The sequence below is a fragment of the Catharus ustulatus genome, chromosome 14 (genome assembly GCF_009819885.2).
Source record: "Catharus ustulatus isolate bCatUst1 chromosome 14, bCatUst1.pri.v2, whole genome shotgun sequence".
Taxonomy (NCBI): Eukaryota; Metazoa; Chordata; class Aves; order Passeriformes; family Turdidae; genus Catharus; species Catharus ustulatus.
Window position 1 is genome coordinate 12365438 of NC_046234.1, and position 18534 is coordinate 12383971.

The 18534-nt window shown below is 40.1% G+C and overlaps 1 protein-coding gene across 7 annotated transcripts in view; it reads left to right on the forward strand.

The window, feature by feature from the left end:
* The window catches only part of IL1RAPL2 (interleukin 1 receptor accessory protein like 2), a 362583-nt gene that overhangs the window by 253398 nt on the left and 90651 nt on the right, over nucleotides 1-18534 (forward strand). For 6 of the 7 annotated variants that reach the window (XM_033072578.2, XM_033072581.2, XM_033072579.2 and 3 more), the window contains one exon: nucleotides 6433-6507. The exons of the other annotated variant lie outside the window; for it this stretch is intronic. In XM_033072578.2, coding sequence (XP_032928469.1) covers nucleotides 6433-6507 — 75 coding nt within the window. The remainder of the gene's footprint in view (nucleotides 1-6432; nucleotides 6508-18534) is intronic. 7 annotated transcript variants of the gene reach the window in all.

Below are 18534 nucleotides of genomic sequence, written 5' to 3' on the forward strand. Positions count from 1 at the left end.
TCTCCTTGAAATAGAGGGTAATTTCAAGCCTCTTATTTCTGCCCAGAGTCCAAGAGAAACATTTTGAGTGCAGATTAAATTGTGTCCTTTGTGCTAAATACACTCTGTTCATTAAATAAAGCACACTCCATTTGAGATTTTCATGAATTACATTGAAGGAAAATGTAATTTACATTTAGTAAGAATCTATTGCACTTTTTCTCAACTTCAGAGGAAGCTCATGCTTGATTCTTAAAAGCAAGCTGCATGATCCACATTTAGGAAAGGAATAAAATTATCACAGGAATCATTTTGGTCGGGAAAGAACTTTGCATAATCTAACACAATCTGTGAAATTTAGAAATGCAGTGAAAATAAAGGTGTGTTGGCAACTGTGGGAGTAAGGAAGCTCGATAACATCATACAGTGAAAGCCCTGCTAACACAGAATTCTTCTACTTTCCAGCACCCACCTTGCAATGACTCTGGTAACAGCACCAATGGTAACCCCTACCATCAGTGCCACTGAATGTTTCACATCAGGAGATGCATAACAGTCAATGCCACAGGCATTTAACACTTATATTGCAGTCGTGCTAAGTGTTCAGCCCTGTTGTAATTACTTTGTGATAGGCACCTTGTGGGATTTTGCCATCTGTGCTTCACTAATGTGCAATCTGTGCTATTGTTTCTACTCCACTTCACTGGAGTCCTGAGCCATACTCTATTGCATAAGTTCCACCAATCTCACCAGTTTGTTTTCTACAATCCTACACGACTTCATTGCCTTGTGAGAAGGTGGAAGTAGGTCCAGCACAAACCTGAAGAAGATCCCAACCCAAAAATCTAGTTAATCTCTACTTCTCTTAACAGTTTCATGAATTTAACAGAGTTCATCTGGTGCCTTCTCTCCAAAGCCATTTGGCTCTCTCTGTGCACTCTGATAGCATCCCATGTGCAATAGATGGAGACTTCTTAGACTGGCAGCAAGACTCTTTATTCAGAAGTGATTTTGCTCATGGAATGATTAGTTGTTATTAGTTCTAAATAGCCACCATGGGTTACAAGGTCATGCCTGCAGCAGAAACTGTTGGAGCAGCTGGTAAGAACAGGACAGGCACAGCCAGCTCAGGATTTTGACTGTTCTCTAAATCAAGGGAGCTGCAGTCAGGGCCAGCTCCTTGGTGCCAGTAGCACGACCTGTGGAACACGGGTCTGTTCCAAGTCATTGAGGACTTAATGTGTGAAAATCAAACCACCAGTAAGGAGCCAAGATCATCTGAGTGCCTCAAAATCATTTCCCTTGTGAGCTGCATTTCAGCATGGACACAGCATATTCCTTAAAGCTGTGATTGTGTTGTCCTTCTTTATCTATCATAAAAAGAATTCATGTGATGAATTCCAATTATTTACTGCTGATATAAAAATGCTTAACTTCTTCTTGCAGAAAATTGTCACACTGAGGCAGTCCTAACAGTGCATTAAGGCATTCTTGATCCTAGGTAGGGTTTTCAAAAAGTGATGTTTGTGGTGGTAGTGACAGAGGGGGAGGTATCCAGCTGCTGAATCATTCCACAGCATTTTCCCAAAAGAAGCATTTCCTGCTTGAATAGTAATATATAGAGAAAAACTCTTTGTAATTGGCTAATGACTCCTGACTTCCACACAAATTCTGAGTTTACTAAGTTGGAGTTTTTTGAGAATAAGTTTCCAATGTTTATTTTCAAAGATGGAGATATTTATCTTTCGACAACATCTCATTGCAGTGCTTTTATTTCTGTTAGAGCAAATGACAAATGGAGGTGCAATCATTTTGTCAGCTTATACTGAGAGGAAGGAAATAACACAATGGGCAACTGATGGAAAAGTGTGTTTTGACTGACTGGTGGAGCATACTACAATAGAGCTAATCAGGAGCCAGGGTCCCTCTATAAACACAGCCTCATATAATTGCATTTTTATGAATGAGTTGTTTCATGTGGTTTCCTACCACTTTTCACCTTGTGTAGTGATTTTCTGCTGTGCCAGGAAAATGAAAAGCAATGATTCTGATCTGGTACAGGACTTGCTGGTGATAGTGTGCTAGAGATTTGCTTCATAAAGTCCAGGTGAGAACCCTTGGCTTTTTAAACAAGCTTTTAACTCTTCAAATGAACAGTTCCTTCCCTGTCAGCCAAAGTACAGCTGTCACATTTACATTTACATTTGCACAATTGGCTCTCATATTTGCTTCCTTGGAAGCAGCAACATGAAAGATAAGGCAGTAGCAGGTCAGGCCTGGAGCATTTTACTGCCAGCTGCTGAGAAATCTCTTGGGACAAGCTGGGATTTCAGGTGAGACAAAGGGAGTCAGGTACACATCTTTGTAAAAGGTGTAATGCTGAGCTTCTCTTAGCAGCATGTGCCCTCTGGTTAATATATTGATTGAGAGTTTTGTAAGCAGCTAGCTCCATTGTCAGCTATGGTGTGTAAGTTGCAGCGTCACTGCCAAGATTTGTCCTTGCCAAAGTAGATCTAAGGCATGTCTGGAGGCATGTGTATTTGAACTGGGAGTGAACAAAAGCTTAACTTTGGGTATGAGCTAGTTTCAGATTAAGGATTTGGCATGCAGTTACTTGCTCCAGAGGATGCTATTCAAACAGATTTGTTGTGCTGTCAAAAGGTTAGCCAGATTCTTGATTGAATGATACTAGAGGCTCTGTGTTAATTAATGGTGGGAAAATGCCAGATCCTTTGATTGAAGGAAGTAGGTTGGCATGCAATTGTCTCACAGAAGCTTTGAAACAATTTTGATAGATTCCCTGCATTCTGTTTCATATTTAGATAATTTTTTCGTTTCATCATTGCAAATTATATGAGCAAATGTCCAGGAGGTACATGAACAGCAAAATTATAGAATAGCAAATGTACTTTGGGTGCTTATCACAAGAAGAGGGAAGTCATTATCCACCACAAGGAAGAAGAAAGCTGTTCCCCAGCATTTGACCATTTCCTAGTCACATGGGAGTTAACATTTTAGCTCCCTTTTGGTCTGGAAAACATTCCAGCTGTGCTGAGCCACAAGAAAGAGGCCCTTCAAATCATAAACAGCTGGATTTCAGTGCATGACCCTGGTGCTGACTGGCTTCACATGGAGCAGTTCAGGGCCTGGAGCACAGGTGATGGCTGTAGGCATGTGCCATGCCCTTTTGCATAAAACAGGGGGATCTGCATCCAATTCAGAAGTTGTGCTTAGCTGAGCCATTCAAAATATGCACTAAGAGACTTGAGTTCATCATAGCAGCAGTTTGGGCTCCCTGTCTGTCACTGTGGATGCTGTAAAAGTCTGACTGCACTGGGGTGGGTACTGTGAAGTGCTTCAGAGGGAAGGCAGGGAATAGTGTGTCAAATAACAAACTGTGAAGGAACCGGGGCTTACTGAGAAGCCTGATAGTTTTTCTAGCAGTTATTACTGCTTTTCCCTAAGTAATGATATCCTGAGGCTGTTTGTTTTCAAATGTTTGTTTTTGCTTTTTCAAGAGAACTCATTAGTGTGTCTGAATGTGGAATGACAGATTTTTGAAACAGTAGGGCTGTGGTGGGAAAAAAAAAAGAGCCTCCAGGCTCTGAGGCTTCACCTGCACTTAAAAGCAGGAGCCACTCCTTTAAGACAGTTTTCTTCCCTAGTTGGTCCTGTGAGTAGCTAAACATTGACCTGTGCAGCACATTATGCTCTGCTTTGTCTGACAAAGATCACTGTGTAACTAACTGGAGAGCCCAAATCTTTCATGGGTCTCTTCTCTGCTTTTCTGCAGCCTTTGTGGTGCAACAGCATACTCCTTGTGACTATGACAAAGAGAGAACAAAAGCATCATGTGTGCTGGGAAAGAAAATGCACTTGTATGAACAGCTGCAGAGGATCACATCAGAGTATTGATTTGTGCAGCACTGTCTCTTTAAAACTCTTGTGGACAAGCAGTGACAAGTGTTGTTGAAATCACAGCGATGTGATTGTTGTTCTAAAGTTGGTGTGACTTTTGAATGGGGTGAATATAAGCACAGGAGGGAGCAGCACTTCAGACAGTTCCTGAACAGCCTCTGGCCATGTTCACCAGCTTCTTTGGGAGGCATATGTATTGCTTCTCAAGGTGGTGCACCTCCAGGTGCTCTGGGCAAAAAAAATGCCTTTCTAGCTTGTCATCCAACACCTGTGACTTCCAGCCATGCCCTAGGTGAGTGCTGTTCCCCTAGGTGAGGTACAGAAGCCTCCCTTCAGTCTCAATTCTGGGCTGTTTATGTCTGATAGCACTTCCATAAACAAATCCAGCCAAGGCAGCCTGGTCGCAGGATGAAATCCTGGAATGATGAGGAAAGGGAAAGCAACAGCTTGGGCTGCAGCACTGTCAGACCCAGTGCCTTCCAAAGGTGGGTCTGTCTAGGTGGCCTCAGGAATTGCACCTTGTGGAGCTGATGCCATCCTTGTTCTAGTGGCTTCACCATCAAAGTGTTGTTGCTCAGAGCAGCCCAGGGACATGCCACATTCCTCAGCATTTGGAATGAGAAAAAAGAATTGTAGACAGCTGTACCCCAGCTCTTCCCTTGACAGCTCATGAGGTGGATTCAATTTCATAGCAGAATTACTGCCCCTTTGATAATTGGAAGAGCATTTACACTACATTTAATTACTTAATTTCATGTAGCTTTGTAGGGGGTCAAGTAAGAGTTTCTACTGTTGGCTTTGTTAAATACATGTTGATACAGTTACAGCACTAACTTTCTGTTCTTTCCCTTGAGCAAGGCTGGAAACCAGTGCCACATGTCTATAAACTGTTCCTAGAATTAAAGAAAATTTTTGTAGAGGAATGGGAATTTGAATAAATGTTGGTTTTGGACTTCTGTCAAATGCAGAGATCATATAAGTCTAGACCCTCTTGTAGCTGAAAATACCTTGTATTGTCTTTCTGTTTAAGAAGGACCAAAAGTGAACTTCATGAGGTGAATAAGTGTTCTGATACCTGACCTCTAAAATAGGAATAGCCTTTGTTTTCAGTAAACACATCTGACACTGAAGAGCCAGCAGTTTGTTGCCTTCTCATCTCAAAATCCCTTTGAGCCATTTCAGCTGCTATGGAAAGAGCTCTGACAGGCTGCCAGTTCATTATGGTGATTACTTCCAGGAAGAATATGGCAGAACATAACCATTTAAAATGAGACATGCAGGAGCAGATTTAGAAAATTTCCAAATGCTCCAAGTAAAGCTGAGAAAGCTGAAGGAAAGGGGAAGCCCTGGTCAGGTTGGGTTACAAAGGGTGCAGGTGGGAATGGGCTATGAAGAGAATATTGAGTAAGGAAAGCCTGAGCACACTGGCACAGCATGGATGAAGCTGCTGAAATTTTTTCCATGTTCTACAATGAACAAAATACAATTTAGTACCAGAAAATAAAAATAATAATAGAAGAAAAGCATAAAGGTAGCAAGAAAAGACAGGAAGGAAACAAGCTAAGGACAGCTAAGGAAAAAAGCTGTTCTAAGTATACCTGAAACTGGTATATTCAGAAACTGAAACTCTGAGGCCATTGTGGATGTAAAATTGTTTTGTAGGTTGACAGTTGTTGTTGTTTGTTTTACAAACTCAAATAAAATAATTTCAGGCGATGAGTTTTAACAGGAAAAGTTTGAAGGTAATTTTGAAATGTTTAATTTTGTGTAGTGCAAGATGCTGTACTTAATTAAATACACTTCTCCCCGTTTTCAGGAATACACAGTCATTATTTCAAGCTAAGCCAAATTTACAAAACCTGTTTGCACAGTCTGGCCCTAAGTTTACAAACAGAGATGTGAAGCCTGTGCCTGCAGCTATGCTTTTTAATAGTTGTGTTATCTGCTTGCTGGAGCAGTCCCCTGGCAGGACAAGCTGGGGTATTGTTTCCTGCTCTGAGATGGAGATATTTTTGCTCAGCAGGAGGCAGGGTCCCCAGTAAGGCTTTGAGGAGAGGGTCTGGGTACCCCACCTGCTGGGGTGGGATCTAAACTACTGTGGAGCTGCTGGGGTCCTTCAAGCACAATTATGTGCAAGTTTTCTATGTATTGTTTTGGACAGGCATCAAGATGTGTTGGGACTGGTCACACTGAGATAGATTTGTCTGGCACTTCAAATTCATTGTGTTAACTGCATTGTGAGGGTTTAAACTTCTTGTTCTACTTATTACACATAAGTTAAAAGTGTGAAATTGAATTTGTTTTGCTGGTTTGAGTTAAAAATGTAATTCTGGAAACAGGTCATTTCTGTTGAATCAGGGGATCACCTGGCCACAAGTTGGGTGGTAACACATTGGCTGTGTAACAGCTATAGTATGTAATAAATGTTTACACACCATCAAGTATACAAACATTTGATTGCTTACATGACAGAGCTTTTCTTTTGCAGTCATTGGTCTCAATTTTTCCATTACATTTTCTCATTTTCTTTTCTAGCTTTACTCACAGACAAACCTCCAAAGCCATTGTTCCCCATGGAGAACCAGCCAACTGTTATAGATGTCCAGCTGGGTAAGTCCCCTTCTGGGAATAATAGATCCTAAACTTCCACTCTGGTAGCAGATGGGATAAATTGAAAGTGGTAAGAAAGGTTTAGTGGTAGTTATTACATGCAAATCAATTTGCAGCTTCTCATTTATAACCACAGAATTTTCTGTCATGGCAATATAAGGGAATGAACTTGCATAACATCAGGGGATGGCAACACTAATTGGTTACAATGGGTATTAAATCTGAAGCACTGATGCTCTTCTTAATATATTATTGATAGAGTAAAAAACATGTCTACATTGGTGCTGTATTGGTCAGTTGATGTTCACCCTAAGACAAATGTTCTCATAAAAGACGTGCTGATTCCTATAAAAGTTAGTGTAAAGCATTGCATTTTCAGGTTGTTCTGAATGTGTACCAGAAAGGGCTGTTGACTAAAATGCTTGTATGCTTTTCTCACTCTTGTTATATGTTCTTCTGTGAATGCTTATCTCTGAATCTCAGCTAGCAGCCTCTATTTTCTGTCATGTTAGAAAATAGTGTTAGAGAGTTAATGCTAACTTTGGGGAGCTGTAGGGCATTGTGATACTGAAAGAACTGCTCAGTGCTGAGGTTCCAGAGGTTTTTTTCAGTGACTTGAAAATAGATTTCTAATTTTAAGAGGCAGAATTGGAGTTGCTGTTAAGGACTGTGGTACCATGAGCTTAAATTACAAGAGATGCATTGCATATGGGGATTATTCACTCACTACTGAAACTGTGGCACTTTCTTTCTTGAGCTTAACTGTCTTCCTCCTTTATATTCAGAGGTGGAATGGTGTTTAGTGGCAAGCAGGGTCAGTGTGAAACATTTAAGAAGGCTGGTGACATTGTAATACAGCTGTTTGTGAAATTCTGTGGGTTTCTACTTGAGATGAGCGCAAAGACGTGTCCTTGTTCTTAAACCAGGTGCCAAACAATGTCAGAGAAGCACTGTGGATGCTATGCAGTATTTAAAAATGGGGCTTGAATTCTTGAATGTGAGAATATAAATTATTTGTGACCTTAGTGAATCTTAAAGATTAGCTTTCTCTCATACCCCTGAATTGACTCAGGAGTATGTAAGGGCTTGCACAGGGAAGACAGCAGTGGATCTGGGAAACAGCCAGTGCCAGATAAATCCTGCACACAGGTGCATATCTGCATATTTGGATTCCTCTCCACATGGCTGAATATCTGTAGCTGAACAGAAATTACCCCTAAAAGAGTATGTTAAATGGATCTGGAGCCATAGTTAAAACCCTACTTGAGTTAATAGGAAAACACAGTGACTGAAGTTTGGATCAGCCCAAAAGGCTGAATGCACTCTGCTGGTCTAACTTCTTGAAAGTCAACTTTCTAATGATTTCCTTTGGGAGCACAGTGTCCCTGTATACATCTGTGTAATAAAGGCACTCAGAGTACACATCTTTGTTTCCTGCATTTTCATTTCATCTTCATTTTCTCTTCCAAGTTCCCCGTTCCAGCAGGACTCTGTTGGTTTTGCACTGAACTCTTCGTTGTTGTTGTTGTTGTTTGTGTGAAAACATTTTGTTCTGGCTGATTAAAAGAAGGTTTGATTAAAAAAAATTAAAACAAACCACCTCCTCCCCATGGAGATGTGGCTCAGTAATAGGATTTTGGAGTATCTCTAGAGGGAAATACAAATCTTGCATCTTTATATGCTGGAATGTAATCCATTAGTTATCCCTTAAGATCAGGAAATTTACATATGGTGCTTTTTTTTTTTTGATATGTTAATGGGCTTGGTTATTGCTGCTAAACCATATTCATATGATGGAACCTTAACTTCTTTTGCAGTGAAGTTCATTGATTTCCCTCTTGATTTAACTTGGCAAATAGATAAAGCTTGAAGATTCTCAGGGAGCACCTTCCTCTTGTGGAGGTCACCATCAGCTTGGGGCAGGGAGTCTGTGCTGGCTCTGAAACGTGCCAGAGCCTTGAAGGATTGGGAGTCATTTAATTGCACAATATAACATGGGGGAAAGTTTTGATTTACCAAGATAGGAGTATTGGTCTAATACTGATACTCAACTGTGACAGACAAAAGACTCTCTAACAATTTAAAGTTACAAAGGGTATGTTTATTCAGCGCTGGGCAGCAGTGTGGGGTAGCCCCCTAATACACACTGCAGAATTACAGGTGAGCACAGAGTCTATTTATTGACAAAAGGTTCAAACAAATACATATTCATAATACCAGCCCCTCCCATCCCCTGCTTCCTATGGTAATTAGCTTGAATGGCTATTAAACATGTGTGGTTGGCTTCTTGAATTAATTCTGGGGTCGTTTTTGTGGGGAGGGATCTTAAAAGGAGGAAGTAAGGAGAGTCTTCCTCGCCCTTTTCTATCAATGACAATACAAATGGCTTTTGGGGCAACTCCAGTCTTGCAAAGAATGAGTTTCTGGTTGCAATTGTTTGTGTCCTTTGGACCTAACTACTAGTTTCATCCTTTCCCATTGCAAACACAGCTGAACAAACATAAATTGTCAGGCAATCAATTATTTAAGTTTCAGGTAACTATCTCAGGCCCAGTTTCCTCTAACTTTTAACTAAAATCCTAACTTCTTTAAGATTAGTGTTTCAGTTATGAGTAAGGTCACGTGCTGGAATATTTAGTCGAAATCTTGTTAAGCTCCTAGGAATTTTGAACAATTGACATTCTTTGGTATTTTATTAGATATTAAAGGAAAATTTCCATGTTTTCCATGACCTTTAGCCCATGGACTCAAATCACCCAGTATGCCTGATATTTCAGTAGTTATGCAAGTATGAATATGCCACTAAGCTACAAAAGAAATGGAGTTTAATCCATCTACTTGTTCTGCAGAGATTATTTTAGTTTTCTATTGGAAATCTAATCTTTAGAGAAATAGCTGTCCTTCCTCTATAAATAGAGGAGATTAATAATTATCTACTGTCTTTATCCTTAATAATTAGTGCGATGAGATGCAAAATCTCCCCTAGGCCTTTAGGCAGTGGCCTAACTATTCAGCAGCTTTTTGGCCTTACTGCAAACTTCAATATTCACCTTTTAGTTTTCAGATCTTACAAGAAGTTTTAGTAAAAACAGGTAGGCACAATTCTTATTGACAGTGGATAAAAGAGCTCCTTCAGGCTTCAAACATGGTCCAGAGTCTGCCTTGTTCTTCTTAAGGAGCAGGAATGTATTTTGTGTGTTCTGTTTTTCTGTGGAATGTGACAAAGATCTGAAACCAATCCTGTCAAGATCAGAGAGAAGCAGAAACTGGAATTTGCTTTTTTGTTTATTTTCTCTATTTGCTTGTGGTGGAGAAACAGAGCCAGAGATAGGGGAGGGTTGACAGGAGGTCAGAAGAGCATCCCAGAGGACTGGAGAAATAGTCCAAAACAGTTTCACTCAGTTGCTTTACCAAGTCAGATAATAATTTCATCTTTGGGCTGACCTAGAAAATAATGACTGGTTTTTATTTTTTTTATCGTCCATTTGCTGCTTCATTTTTGTAAAAACAAAACTAGAAAAAAAACCCCACTTTTTATTTGTGTTTTAGTTTTTTTGCATTGAGATGAGTATAGAAATAATTCTTGATTGCATGATATGTGATACACTTAACCTTTCTCTACCTTGGTATTAACAAATTATTAACAAATAATGTTTGTCCTTACTATATAGTATATGTTTTGCAAATATATGGCATTACTCTGATAATAAAACGTTCTACCTCAAAAAAATATTTCTGAGTTGTCTTCATGATATTAAAATCAAATTTGATGGTACAGGCCCGAATACACACAGCTCTTGTACCCCGGAGATGGGGTGGCTGTGGCAGAAGGCCTTTAAGGCCATCTCCTACGTGAAGCTGTGACTGGAATTTATTGGAGTGTATGCCATTGTGATTCAGAGTGGAGTTGTTCAAAGGCTCCTTTTTTAGGAGGTTGGTGTTAATTTGACCATATAAACCTACATGTGTTTATGGCATGTTCATGCCAAATTCCTGAGTTTAGAGGATTCCTTATGTGACTTGGAAAAGATTGAAACCTCAGTCAGGTGTCTTGGGGCTGTGAACAGTGTGTTTTAAAGGTCTGTTATCTATTTTCACATACAGCTGTCTGACAGCAAGTGGAGCATGCAGTCTGTAAGCCTTGGGATGACATGTTGGCACGCTGCTCTGCTGATTTCTTCACTCATTTGTTACATTCTTTTCCAGCTAACTTTGTTCACTCTTAGTGCTTTGAGAAGATGGAGAGAAGGACAACCACTCCTTTGTGTTTTGATGACATGATTACAGAGTAGGTTTCTGCTCTGAATTTCCACAGTTTTAGTAGCACTAAGAAGCCAAAATCCCACTTACCCCTGGGAGCTGCTGTGCTGCCAGCTCTCAGCTGGTGTAAAAGCAGTGTGGCAGAGGCATTTGTGGGAGAAAGGAAGCACAGGTGTGCTCTGCTGATTTTTGCCTGGACACAGATCTCTAAAGATCTATATCTAGCCAGTCTATGTATAAGCAGCTACCAGAGTTCTCTAGCTTGTACCATGGCTGCTATTTTTCATTTGTGTGGTCTGTAAAGTATCAAAAATACTATATCAAAACAGACAGTAAATCTGTTAATTCTGTACCATGTATTACAGTGACTGCAGTGTTAAGTTAATCTTCTTATGAATAACTTAGTTGAGTGAAATGAATTTTGCGTGTTTGGGTCTGTATTAATTGAATATATGATTTACATATCATTTGCTTTTCAGCTATATCCTGGTTTTGTTTTCAGGTGTTTACTTAAGAAATGTAGCAGGAGTCTTACAAAGCAGAGCAAGAATCCTGTGTGTTAATTAATTTACTGAACAGGAAGGATGTCAAGGGGTTTAATTCTCTTTTTCATGGTAGTTTCTCTGTTTCTAAAGATGCTGAGGAAAGAAAGCACATAGTTTATGAGGATTGTCATTATTCCTAATAGCTGAACTGTTTGGAAAGATTTTGTTTCTAAAAGATTTAACAGCACAATTCCCTGGGACTCATTATTAGGCAGATCAATAGAGATCAATAGAGCTACTGTAAAACAAGTGCAAGGGAACATACAAAGTTACATCTGCTGACAGGTATAGGAATAGACTAAAAATAGTTAGGAATAAAAAAGCCCTTTTGGTTTGCAGCAGTGGCTGGAAGGAATTATTTGAGAAGTGAAAATTCATCCATTTACTGACATTTTAAATATACCACTTCACTCTCCAGTCCTAATTTTTACTGAGATGCCACTTTTCTTCTTAGATCATAATTGTTAACCAAAAAAAAGCCCTGCAAGATGTTCGAGGCATCCATTTCATACCAAGCCTGTTTATTCAAGACAATCCAGCACTGTCTCATTACAGACTTCCTCATTAAATCTTGCATTCTTCATATTTAAAGATACAGGTATGTGATAAGTAACTGAATAGAGTGATGATCTTGGACAGAAAGCAATACAGAAATTTTGAACTGAAAAATGCTCCAAATAGAGCAAGTGATTTGAAATTGGACTTGGGAAGAATTTCTTATTTAGTGTGCTTGCAGTGGGGAAAGAGCACTGATACTCATCTGTGGTCAGACCTCTTGAGTGTTGTGGACATGCCTTTTGATTTGGGGTTTGATTAAAGGGTCATGTGCCATAACTGCTCAGCAATGTCGTGGGTGTGTATGAAAAACAGGGATCCAGGATGCTGGATACTCCATGCTGCCTTTCCTTTCTTTCCTCCCTCGGGTCCTCCCAGGCATTCTCCATCCTTATCAGAGTGTCTCAGAGAGATCTGAGTTTCTGTTTCTGGGTTTCTGCCTTTGCACCTTCCAGCTCATCTGAGATGGCATAGAAGAGACAAATGTTCAGGAATCAGAGGTGACCTGATCCAAATGGATCAGCAAAGAGGCTGGCTCCAATTTATCTGTACAGACCCATTGTTCTTTCCTTCTGCAAGGCCTGAATGGGGGATAAGTGACAGTCTTGCCCCAAATCACGTCCTACTGCCTTGTTCTGTCTGTGTGGAGCCACCCACATCACCTCACAAATTCAGCTCTGAGTGATCTGAATCACAGAGCAGAGGGAAGGTGGGACTAAAGGCAGAGAAGACCTGTGGGTAGTGTCCCCTCCACCCCAACACCAGCAAAAATTTGGTTCCCTCCATCCCCATTCTCCCCACACTGCACCTTCATCTCACAGCCCTGTACTGTTGCTGTCTGGAAGAGCAGGCTGGTACCTTCACTGCTGTGTCCTCCACACTTTCTTCCAGTCATCCATGGCTCTCCACTGCATCCACCTCCTCCCACAGACAAGATCCCTGTTCTTCCCACAGTACCAAACCCCACCCGTTGTTCCCCTCCCTTTGCCAGGTTACAGACCTGCTGTGTGAATCACCCCAGACAGCGCTGCAAAATCATCTACACGAGAGACTCATGTACCAAAAGCTCCGTGTTTCTGCACAGAAATTCATAAAGGGGAGATTTTCACTAGGAAATGAAGGGAAACTGAGGGGATGGTCTTTAGGACCTGCTTTCCTTTGCAGCCCAAAGGATGCAACTCCACAGCTACTTCAGCTGTACGTGCCTGTAGGAAAGGAGGCAGGATTTACATCTATTGCAATCATCCTCTACTAATCTGCAGGGAATATTAGAGACAAATTGTCTGACATTTAGGTTTAGAAGTAGTTCCCTAAATACCCAAAGTGTATTACTGCTAATGCTTTGATGCTAATTTGGTGTGTTGTTAATATCCCTGCTCCTCTCTGCGATAATGGTGAAATGCTGCACTTCAGAGACTTGGGCTGGGATCTGTGGTTCAGCTGGTGTAAATCCACAGTTACTTTGCTTTTTGTGTGGTTAATCCAGGTTTTCATCTGTGGAACTGTTCATGGGCAAACTTCTTTCTTTTGTTTTAATGAATTTGGAAAGACAAGCCAAATTCTGACTGCTGATCCATGGTTTTTACACCCACTGGGGTCCATGGATTGGCACAGATATGTCAGAAATGAAGATTTAGCACTTTGCAATTTTTTTTTCTATACTTCTACAAACTATTTATTGCTTGTGTTGGGTTCAGTGGATGTTAGGTCAATATATACTCTTAGGGCAACATGAGTGTGCCTGTATACAAAAAAATTGATTAATTGGTGTCAGATGGACACCCTTGCAGTTAGTTTTGAAACAGCAATACTATAGATCAATCTGTTGTTTTCTTTTTGTTCCAAGAAAGTGGTTAAGAGAAAACACTCCAGCATATCTTGACTTACAGTTGTCCCAAGGCATTCATCCAAAGGCATTAACTTACTTATGATGATTGAGGAATGCCTCAAATCAACTTGCTCCAGTAAATATTCCTCTGAAAGTGGTGACTGTAGGGTGGGGGAGTCCAGGACATGGACCTTTAGCATTTCACTAGGATTAAACTGCCATCCACCAATGAAACCATCATTTCAGCTGCCACAGACATGCAGCTATCTGAAGGCTTGGCTAAAGGATCTCTGTTTGGCTTCTCAATTTACTTCATTTGACTGGTGTCTGGGAAATGGGCACAGATTTTTTTCTGCAAAAATGAAATTCGTGAGGAAGGAAGTAGAAAAGATGGTCTTTGTGGACAGCAGGTGCTTAGGGCTGTTGGTAGGAGCTGTGGGGCTTCTTTCTGCTATAACTCTCCTGACCTTGACCAGGGCTCTGTTCTCATTTAAGGTGAGGATATTGCTTCTCTAGTTTTCAGGAATTTTGTGACAATAAAATCACCTGGTATTGGGGAAGTGCTCCAAGAAGGGCAAAGGAGTACAGATACAAAAAGCTTTGACCTGAATTTTTGCCTCAGGGACCTTGCCTTTTTGGGCTCTGAGCCTGACTACAAACACAGAGACATTTAACTTCACAGTCCACAGACATATGCTATTGTGCATTGAAAGTCAGACAATATTAATGTTCCAGAAAAGAGAACCACAGGGCAAAGTTTGCACCATTTTCCATGCTTGTTGGAAACACTGTCACTGGAAGAAATTCATGTGCTGCCATTTTACATTCCCTCTACAGTGTTTGTCATGTGAATGAGTTATTAAGCTGTGAATGCCTCATATATTCTGTAAATTACAGAGTAGAAACATTCAGCACTACTATTTTGACCTTTTCAGCATTCTGTGATTTGCTGGGCATGCCATTCCACATCTTTTGTTTACGGCTTCACTAAAACTTAGGGATGGAGCTGAGTGGGCAAACAGTCAAAATATACGGGGCTGGGAAAGGTCAGGGTCATGCATCACAGCACTGCTGTTCAGTGGGCAGGGAAGATTAAAATCCAGACTAAGCATTCTCGTGATTTTTTCCTCCTTCACTGAAAAATAATAGAAAATTGTATTTTGTAATTTGCTCCAAAGGCAGCAATGCAGAAAATGAAGACTGATGGTATAATTTTTATTTCTTAAAATTTCAATACTGTAATGTCATGATCTTAGAGGCTGTGAAAATCAAAGCTGTCATAGTCCTTCAAAAGAAGTGAGATGGAATTCTACTCACCAAATCTTTGCTTCATTTAATCCATGTTTGATAAATGTTGCTCTTACCTTCATCCTCAATACCCTTGTGCTTGTCTCCATCCCACAGAAACAAATAGTTTGCATTAGATAATTGAACTTCGACCATTAGAATGAGATTGAGCTACAATTTTCGTGTTAGATATTGCAATCCGATGAAGACCAAATGAAAGACAGTCAAAGCAAGATTTCTCTTGAAATTAAGAGATATTTTTATATCTCACATGTTACGTGACTTCACAAAACCCCTAATCAGATAGAAAGTGAAAAATAGAGGCAGCAGTAATCTGAGGAAAGGCAGCAGAGGCAGTCTGACTTCTACCACACTTTTTCAGTTTAAAACAAGCCACACAGTGAGTGATAGCTGTAACTTTCTACTACTGAGTTGGTTTTTATTATCTCCTTATACTACGAGAAGCTTGCTAATTTTAACATGCTTGGCTCTAGTCCCATGAATAAACGAATATAATTAGTCATGAAAACATCCATGGGGATCTCATTGATGCACAGTCAGGTGTGCAGTTACTTCAGCTCACAGGAGCCTAAACACTCACTTGAGCAATGTTTTGTATTACTCAAATACAAGTTTCACTGATGGTCTTGCACGTTGCATTAATTAAAAGGGCTAAGAAAAGTTTATTTTATATCCAGCAGAGTTGCAAATTTTAGTGAACTGAGTATGCCACTGCTATAATGTCAATGATGACGTTTGTAAATGGTGCTACGTGCTTTCCTGACCAAATGTGACGTGACCATTTGCAAACTCCAAGTGTTTTCCACATTTCTCTGATCTCACTCAGTGGTTTGAGTAGAGAATTTATATACTTAGGATGCAGTTTAGCAAGTTTTAGCAAGGAAAACAACTGGTGTGTTAAGTGTGCTTTTTCATTACTAGTGACATGATTAAATATTAGCAAACGCTCTATTTGCTGAATTTTCTCTCTTTATGAAGGAAAAGCTTGTCCACGTGGATTTTTTTCTTGCACACATTCTCTAAATGCTTCTGGACTTGACACACTATTTTGAATAGTTTATTGTCAAGTCCTGAATGTGCAGAGTTTGAAAAGTGAAACTACTATGATTGGGCAGGCTGATCAAATCAGGATTTCAGTTTCTCAATTACATTACTCTAAACTCTATTTAATGATTTCCTCATCTGTTTTGATGAATTTGAAATCTGGTTTATAGTTAATATTCTGCGGCCTGTCATTTCAATTGTTGATATTAAAAAACATTGCAGGCAGAAAATTGCTTTGCTGCAACATTTGAGCACTGCCCCAATGAAGTGAATGAATACAGAGTAGGCAGAGAACTTCATTTGTAAGTGCAGTGGATACTTGTGGTTTAGTTTTACCAGAATTCACCTGCCTCTCCTGATTAATTCACTTTGGAAATTGAGTTGTAGAGACTACACTGTGTGCAACAAGGAATCTGCTTTACTAAGGATCATTGACCAAGTTCTTTTATTTAGAACTGTGGTTTAACTTTTCTAAATATCACCTGGCATAGTGAGTGGTGTGTAGACACCAAACTGTTATTCACCCTGTGGGCACATTGCCTCTGAGAGGGGATCTGTTGCATTTCAGCAGTTATTCAGACGCAGGCAAGCATGCTGCTTCTCTCCGTGTCAGGATTTTAAACCCCCACCTCTCACAATTCAGCTCATACCTTCACAGCCTGACCTCTCTTGTGTGAAATGCCTCCTCAGTCAGAAGACACTTAAACAAAATTGTGATTCCAAACACCTAAATTTTTTAGTGGCACTTGGGGGTTATCAGTTGTAAGTTGCCTGTAAAAATACCAGAAATCCACAAGTGAATCACAACACTGCAGTATGTAACAACGGGTGTGGCTGTCTCGGGTTATCAGAATAGCTTTTCAAGGAGACATCAGGAAATCCTCCCTGGCAGTTTGCAAGCATCTCGTTTTCTGTGCTAATTTTGTATCAGAACCTGGGTTCCCACCTGTCTTGTATAATATTCTGTGCCAGCTGTGTAGTGAGGTGTTCTACCAACATTTCAGCAAAACTGACCATGCAGATTCATTTTTTCCTAAGTGATGTAAGAGTCTTCGTAACTAACTTGTAATTATTGGTGTATCTGCATCACTCTTCTGTTTCCTTTTCTGTAGTTATTTACTTTACAGTCTCAAGCACTGAAATCCCTGACAGAGCTTTCACTAATCTTGTTTATCAGGCCACATTTATAAAAATTACAGATATCTTTTTATTGAGAAAGTTTTGGCAAGTCTCTGCTGCAAACAGTACTTTTGAATTACGATTCTGTTATCCTACATAACCATGTCAAAAGTACATCATGTTCAGAAACATCACTTTAACCATTTAGGGAGATGTTATCAGAAGTTTGGTTTCTGTCAACTTTTGGCACAGCAAAAATTAGGTGACAACTGAGAGTAATTAAGTATCTAAATTATGAACAGAGATGCTAAGATGGCATTGATACATCCAGGCTCAGTCTAGTTCACTGTGTTCTGTTGCAGTACAAGCCAAAAGAACTCCTTTCTAGCAAGGCTGTGTTGGTCATGTGAAGAAGCACCCATCATTAATTTGTTATAAATACAGAAAAATTGTTGTCTTTTGTTGTGTCAGAAAAAAAACAAACCCTGATATGTTTGGCTTGGTATTATATGTTGCTGCCACCATGGCATGCCTTTTAAAGAAATTATGCAACGATGTGAACTCCCAAAATGAAATCTGCTGCCCATGGCATCCCAGTGATGACACCTCAGACACACCTAGAACTCGCGTATCAATGGGAATGAAGTATCCTGTAGGAAAGGATGCATGGCCTCACAGTGACAGTGTAGTGTTCCTGCTCTGACATGAGCTTAATTTCCATCTGAGGAGACATTGCTCCCCTTGTGTTCCTGTTTCCTATGGTATTAATAGGATATATATGGTCTAGATCCTTGGGAATTTTGGAAATATGTGTGAGGAGATTGCTTGCTGGGTTTTGTTGTTCTAATGGAAACCAGAGAAACATTTTTTAAGCAGGTTTTTGGGGGTGTTGACCAGACAATAATGAATGATTATGAGATCAAAAATGGGCAGCAGAACAGAACAGCTGGCATGAGTAAAAACTTGTTGGCTTTTTTTTTGCTATATCTCTGATTGAAATCACCAGTTTTCAAAGCTGATGCTGACTCTGTTGAATCTAATTTAGCTCCTGCATCAACTCAGTTGAAGCGTGAGTGTAACTGGGAAGGGAACCAATGTTCTCTAGCAGAATGCCACATCTGCAGTGTCAGACACGTGAGTCCCCACAAACACCTGTTTTAATAAACAGCCAATTTGCTAATTCTCAGTTATGCCCACAAATAGCATCTGTTTCTGGCCAGTTGTCTACCTGAATATAGCATCCTTCTTAATCAGTGAAGGCTTCTGTTGCATAACTAGTCTGACTCATTTTCCACCCAGAGAAGGGAATTACCCATTCTGCTCTCTGCCCTTAATATCCTTGAGGGAATTGGTGGAAAATAGAAAGTC